The 6,891-nt window shown below is 47.3% G+C and overlaps 1 protein-coding gene across 1 annotated transcript; it reads left to right on the top strand.

The window, feature by feature from the left end:
* The first annotated feature begins 280 nt into the window (after positions 1 to 280).
* ADRB2 (adrenoceptor beta 2) lies at positions 281 to 2,663 on the top strand. Its single transcript, XM_023226945.2, has one exon. It carries the CDS (start codon positions 861 to 863, stop codon positions 2,106 to 2,108), a length of 1,248 nt encoding a protein of 415 aa, XP_023082713.1. The 5' UTR covers positions 281 to 860; the 3' UTR covers positions 2,109 to 2,663.
* The last annotated feature ends 4,228 nt before the right edge of the window (positions 2,664 to 6,891 follow it).

The raw sequence follows: 6,891 nt of genomic DNA, 5'->3' as shown, positions 1-6,891 counted from the left end.
TTCTGTGTGTGTCACCATGCCTTTGTACTTCTGCGTGCTTCTGTGTTTGTTTGTGGCCACGTTTCTGTGTTGGACAGGGGTGACTTTGTGTTGGACAGGGGTGACTTTGTGCCTGACAGCTTCTGTGTGAGTCCGCGCGCGAGTGTGCATGTCGGTGAGCTAGGAGGGTGTGTCTCAGTGTCTATGGCTGTGGTTCCGTATAAGTCTGAGCATGTCTGCGGGGGTGTATTTGTGCCTGTATGTGCGTGCTTCGGTGGGCACTCTCATTTCTCTCCGAATGTGGGGCAGTGCCGGTGTGCTGCCCTCTGCCCTGAGACCTCAGGCCGCGCAGGCGCCCAGGGCAGGCAGGTAGCGGCCACAGAAGAGCCAAAAGCTCCTGGGTTGGCTGGTAAGCACGCCAGCTCCAGCTTTAGCCCTCTGGGGCCAGCCAGGGTAGCCGGGAAGGAGTGGTGACCCGCCCGCCCGGGAGCAGCTGGGCCCCGCCCGGGCCAGCCCCAGGAGAGGGAGGGCGAGAGGAGGGGAGGAAAGGGGATGGGTGCCTCGCCCCTTCGGGCCTGCCGGCGTGCCATTGGCCGAAAGTTCCCTTACGTCACGGCGAGGGCAGTTCCCCTAAAGTCCTGTGCACATAACGGGCAGAGCGCACTCCGAGGCGGCTTCTCCAGATCACGGACTGGAACTGGCGGGCACCGCGAGCCCCTGGCACCCGACAAGCTAAGTGTGCAAGACGTGTCCCCACCACACCCACCCCACGGCCGCTGAATGAGGTTTCCAGGCGTCCGCTCGCGGCCCGCAGAGCCCCTCTGGGGGTCCGCCCGCTGAGGCGCCTGCGGACAGTGCGCTCACCTGCCAGACTGCGTGCCATGGGGCAACCCGGGAACGGCAGCGCCTTCCTGCTGGCACCCAACGGAAGCCATGCGCCGGACCACGACGTCACGCAGGAACGGGACGAGGCGTGGGTGGTGGGCATGGGCATAGTCATGTCTCTCATCGTCCTGGCCATCGTGTTTGGCAATGTGCTGGTCATCACAGCCATTGCCAAGTTCGAGCGTCTGCAGACGGTCACCAACTACTTCATCACTTCACTGGCCTGTGCTGACTTGGTCATGGGCTTGGCAGTGGTGCCCTTTGGGGCCGCCCATATTCTCATGAAAATGTGGACTTTTGGCAACTTCTGGTGCGAGTTTTGGACTTCCATTGATGTGCTGTGCGTCACGGCCAGCATTGAGACCCTGTGCGTGATCGCAGTGGATCGCTACTTCGCCATTACTTCACCCTTCAAGTACCAGAGCATGCTGACCAAGAATAAGGCCCGGGTGATCATTCTGATGGTGTGGATCGTGTCAGGCCTTACCTCCTTCTTGCCCATTCAGATGCACTGGTACCGGGCCACCCACCAGGAAGCCATCAACTGCTATGCCAAGGAGACCTGCTGTGACTTCTTCACGAACCAAGCCTATGCCATTGCCTCCTCCATCGTGTCCTTCTACGTTCCCCTGGTGATCATGGTCTTCGTCTACTCCAGGGTCTTTCAGGAAGCCAAAAGGCAGCTTCAGAAGATTGACAAATCTGAGGGCCGCTTCCATGCCCAGAACCTTAGCCAGGTGGAGCAGGATGGGCGGACAGGGCATGGACTCCGCAGATCCTCCAAGTTCTGCTTGAAGGAGCACAAAGCCCTCAAGACCTTAGGCATCATCATGGGCACTTTCACCCTCTGCTGGCTGCCCTTCTTCATCGTTAACATTGTGCATGTGATCCAGGATAACCTCATCCCTAAGGAAGTTTACATCCTCCTAAATTGGGTGGGCTATGTCAATTCTGCTTTCAATCCCCTTATCTACTGCCGGAGCCCAGATTTCAGGATTGCCTTCCAGGAGCTTCTGTGTCTGCGCAGGTCTTCTTTGAAGGCCTGTGGGAATGGCTACTCCAGCAATAGCAATGGCAACACAGGGGAGCAGAGTGGATATCACCTGGAACAGGAGAAAGAAAATAAACTGCTGTGTGAAGACCTCCCAGGCACGGAAGACTTTGTGGGCCATCAAGGTACTGTGCCTAGCGATAACATTGATTCACAAGGGAGGAGTTGTAGTACAAATGACTCACTGCTGTAAAGCAGTTTTTCTACTTTTTAAGACCACCCCCCCCCCCAAACAGAACACTAAACAGACTATTTAACTTGAGGGTAATAAACTTAGAATAAAATTGTACAGAGATATGCAGGAGGAGGGGCATCCTCCTGCCTTTTTTATTTTTTTAAGCTGTAAAAAGAGAGAAAACTTATTTGGTGATTATTTGTTAATTGTACAGTTCAGTTCCTCTTTGCATGGAATGTGTAAGTTTATGTCTAAAGGGCTTTAGTCCTAGAGGACCTGAGTCTGCTACGTTTTCATGAGTTTTCCATGTATCTACCTCACTATTCAAGTATTAGGGGTAATATATTGCTGCTGGTAATTTGTATCTGAAGGAGATTTTCCTTCCCACACCCTCGGACTTGAGGATTTTGAATATCTTGGACCTTTCAGCTGTGAACATGGACTCTTCCCCGCTCCTCTTGTTTGCTCACACGGGGTATTTTAGGCAGGGATTTGAGGAGCAGCTTCAGTTGTTTTCCTGAGCAAAGTCTAAAGTTTACAGTAAATAAATTGTTTGACCATGCCTTCATTGCACCTGTTTCTCCAAAATCCCTTGTCTGGAGTGCCATTGCCTCCCCGACTGGAAACCACAGGTAACTACTTGTAATAACTGCCCATGACTTAATGTAGAATGATACAAGAATGACACGCACAGATTGCTTAACCCTTTCATTTGCCTTTGAATCTGCTGCTGCAAAGTTGCATCTCTCCTGACACTCATGCCCCAAATCAGTTCTGCCTGGTCTTAGTATAGCTCAACTCTCCCTATGGTTATTGTTCTGTGTTGTTACCTCGGAAACACTGACTCACAGAAGCGGAGTTGTGGGCATATGTTTTTTTTTCTCTTCACGCGCCCCCACCACCCACCTTCCAGCTCTACTTGTTTCACAACTGTTTATATTTATGTCTTGGCCATGTGTTATAGTGGAGCTCTTTGTACTGCATCAGGGCTTGGCATTTTAGGGATAAGGAAGATGTTCTTATGAGGAAGCTACTCGAACATGGCCCCGTAATTCCGAGGGAAAATTATAAAGGCATTGGTCATGGGGAGAAAAACTGGAGAACACATAACTGATGGATTCCACGTGACCTAGAAATAGAATTTTAACCCCTTTTCCTTCTTTCCTTTAGTCCCTGTTTTCTTCTCCCACTGACTCCCCTCGGTTCAGTATAAACCAAGGTTCTGAGTCTTGGCACTTAGCATTTTGGACCAGATAACTCTTTATTGTGAGGGCTGCATCATTGGATGTTTAGCACCTCTGGCCTCTATTCATTAGATGCCAATAGCATCCCCTGCTTATAACAGGCAAAAATGTTTCCAGATATTGCAAAAGAGCCCCTGAGGTGTGAATTAGCCCCTGATTGAGAGTCACTGGTAGAAACTAAAAATCTCAGCAGATATATACATTCTTTCTAATGCAAGCGCTTGATTGTGCCGAGCCTTGGAGAGGGATTTTCACAGTTCACCTAGGCAGTAACAGACCCTCATCAGCACTCTTTCCATTCCATCATGCTGCCTCCTAAACTTGCTTTCTAGCTGCCCAAATAGTGACCCTGAAATGTTAAGAAGGCTTTAGGTCTGTACATGAATTGTCAATGGAAGTGAGGCCTGTGGCCCATGGCTCCTGCTTGTGAAGAGATTAGAATACTGTCAAGAGGCACGTTAGGGGAAATCACAAAAGTAAACACATTTCTTCTCCCAGCCCCTTTCTATTTTTGCCTGTGTGTCTGAGCCAGAGCTTGGCCCAGGTTTGATGAAGTGGATCGTCCTCCTTGGCAACGCCAGGCTGGGGCAGATCAGCCTGCAGGGTTCATTGCCATTTCACTGGCTCATGAAGCTGACTCCACTCCCCTCTTCCTTTCTATCCCAGCCAAGGTCCCCAACCAGAAAAGCATTGGCCTTCTCTGCTTCCTGTCAGCTCAATGATGGGACGTTTGGGTGAGCACTGAGCTCTCAGGAGAATGTTAGGCGCCTGTGATTTTGGAACATGCCGTGGCAAATTGGGGAATGTGTGTCATTCGGTGCTTTCAGTTTTTTCCAAGGGTTTGCATACCTATTATCACATTCTCTTTCTACTGCTCTGGTCCCCACACTAAGAGATTTGGGCAGCTTCTTTGGCTAATCTTCATGCTCCCAGTAGCCTCATAAAATCTCGGACATGGAAGAGCCCATAGAAAGTATTTAACATCTGAAGAGACTGAAATGCTGTGAGGCAAAGGGCTTGCCCAAGGTAAGCAGCCAAGGATGTCAGAGTGGGATTCAAGCCAGGGAACCCAACTGCTATTCCAGGAACTGCTGCATTCTCTCCACCACCTTAGCATTGAGTTCCTTCCTCACCCTCAACTGGGGCTATAACATAACACATTCATTTCAGCCAATATATTTTTGTTTTGTCCTTAACACAAAATTTAGAGCATAAACAAATAATTTGCAATAGGGACAAAAGAAATAATTGCTCATTTAACTCAGCAAGAGTCCACTAAGATATCTTCTGCATTTAGGGAAGCTGGGAGATTCCTTAGCTCTTTATAACCAGATGTTGGTGTTGTATATATACTCCTTTGCCTAAAGGAATGTCTAATGTAATTTCGGTTAAAAATTCAGGTATTAATGTTAATTCAGATTCCCAGCTAAAAGGAGAGTTTAACCATATTCACATTCCTTTAGGAATATTGTAAGCACAAGAACTTTGATTAGTTTTAAGGGTCCTGATAAGCAAGAGTATTCTGGGCATATCTTAATCCTTTACTTTCTACCTCTTTGGTGTGTTGCTTTGTTTCTTTTGAGGGGTTGGCTTTTGTTGGTGTCCCTTCGTCTCTCTGTTTGCTGACAAGTTGGCTACCTAAAATTTGTGTTGTATTCATCATCGGAAAGTTTTCTTTGCCTGGACAGCAAGTTCTCAGAGTCTGTCAAATGAGAACTTTTTTCTAAGATGCAAGCTAACAGGTGTGAACAATGGCAGGACAGGGTGAGCCTCCCCACTGCAATAATTAATGGGATAAGGAATCTGGAGAAAAGGGAGCTTGAGAATAGGAACTATCTTTACACGATTCTTGGAATATTTCTCATGGAGAACCTACTGCCAAATGGAGCCTAAACCAGAATCAATCAGAAAGTATTTACGGAGAACCTACTGTGTGTAGCACGAGAAAAGTATAGGTTTCAGTTTCTGCCTTTTGGAGCGTGATACTAATGATACTAAGCAGACAGCTTTTATAGAATCTTACTAAATGTTAGTGACCATATTAGACACCTGTTAGGCATTATGTCCTCTTCACAACTGTATGATGTAGGTAGCATAATTGTCCTCATCTAACAAATGAGGGAGCTGAGGCTCAGAAAGCTTCAGTAACTTTCCAAAGCCATACCACCAACTAGTTGCAGAGTCAGGACTAGAACCCAGGTCTCTGTGATTCCAGGATCCATGGAGCCTAGCACCCAGGCAAAACAGGAAGCAGCACGAGGTAGCTTAGAATCTGTGCCAGAACAAGTGTAAGAACTGGAAATGCAATACTTTGTTGAGAGAAAAGGGAGATTGCTGTGGGTTGAGGCAGGGAGGAATGTTTCCTTCCAAGCATGTGACTGCAGTGTTTCTGGGGACTGAGACAAAAAACCAATCACTGTAGTGCCTAGTTTGCTTCTCCGAGTCTTTGTTTTGTCTTCTCATCAGAGAATCAGACCGAAATGGAAAGAGGATATGAAACTCTAAAACGAACACAGCAAAGTAAAGCAGAAACACAGGCTGCCCTACATCCTGCAACTCTTCCTCAGCTCCAGCGTTGGAAAGGTCTCCTAAATTGAGTGGGTGGCCAGATTTTATGGAAATTTGATAGGCCTGGGTAGCCATATAGGTACGTTGTCCATCTTGAGCTAGCATTCTAGAGCAAAGGAGATGATTTTCTGACAACAGAGAGCAAGGAAAGTTAATATGCTTTGAATGCTACTTTTCATTGACAGTATAACCTCTACTAAATTCAGTCTGTGCTAATCCGTACTTCACTGACAGTGCAAATATAATTTGAAGGAGGGATTTTTCTAAATGCCTAAGAGAACAAACTTCCTAAGCACTTTCAAGAACTTGAGAAATTCTGGTGTTTTATGAATAATAGGAGGCAGGGTGAGGTGAAAAGAGCCCCCCTCCAACCTCCCGCCCACCCCCACTCTCTCTCTCTCTGAAGTTGGGTGAGGCGGTTTTCCTCAGCAGACTTTCGTTTGCTCATCTGTAATTTGAGGTCAGTACAGGTGGTATCTAAGCTCTGCTCCACTCTGAATGTAAATTTATACAGTTGTTAATTTAGAGGCTAGAGATAATCATTTATATTTCTAATTAGAGTTGATGACATTTGCCATATAAACAATGGTTGAATATTCTGAAGGTTGTCAGCCTGCAGAAGAGAATGCTGTGAAGTACTATTTGGTGCATGATAATTTCTTTTGAGTATGATCTGGGGGAAAAATACAGATTTCTCGGTTCTGCATGAACACAAGAAGGCAAGCAGAACCTTACAGAAAGGCAGATTCCAGCTCAGGTATAGGAAGACTTTCCAAAGAGTGAAATAAATAATCTGTCAGAATCGTGAACCTCCCGTTTTTGGAAGCATTCAAGAGAAGCCCAGATGAAGCTCTGTTCGGGATAAAGCACAAGGCCTGCACTGAGCAGGAGGCTGGGCTAGGCTCTTTCCAAATCTGTGATCCTATGTCATTGAAAACAGCAGACCTGAATGTTCCTAAAGTGTATTCAAACTGTTCCCTAATTCCAGC

This window comes from Piliocolobus tephrosceles, chromosome 4, assembly GCF_002776525.5.
Source record: "Piliocolobus tephrosceles isolate RC106 chromosome 4, ASM277652v3, whole genome shotgun sequence".
NCBI classification, from domain to species: domain Eukaryota; kingdom Metazoa; phylum Chordata; class Mammalia; order Primates; family Cercopithecidae; genus Piliocolobus; species Piliocolobus tephrosceles.
The sequence above is the reverse complement of the archived record's forward strand: the minus strand, read 5'-3'. Positions and strand labels throughout refer to the sequence as shown.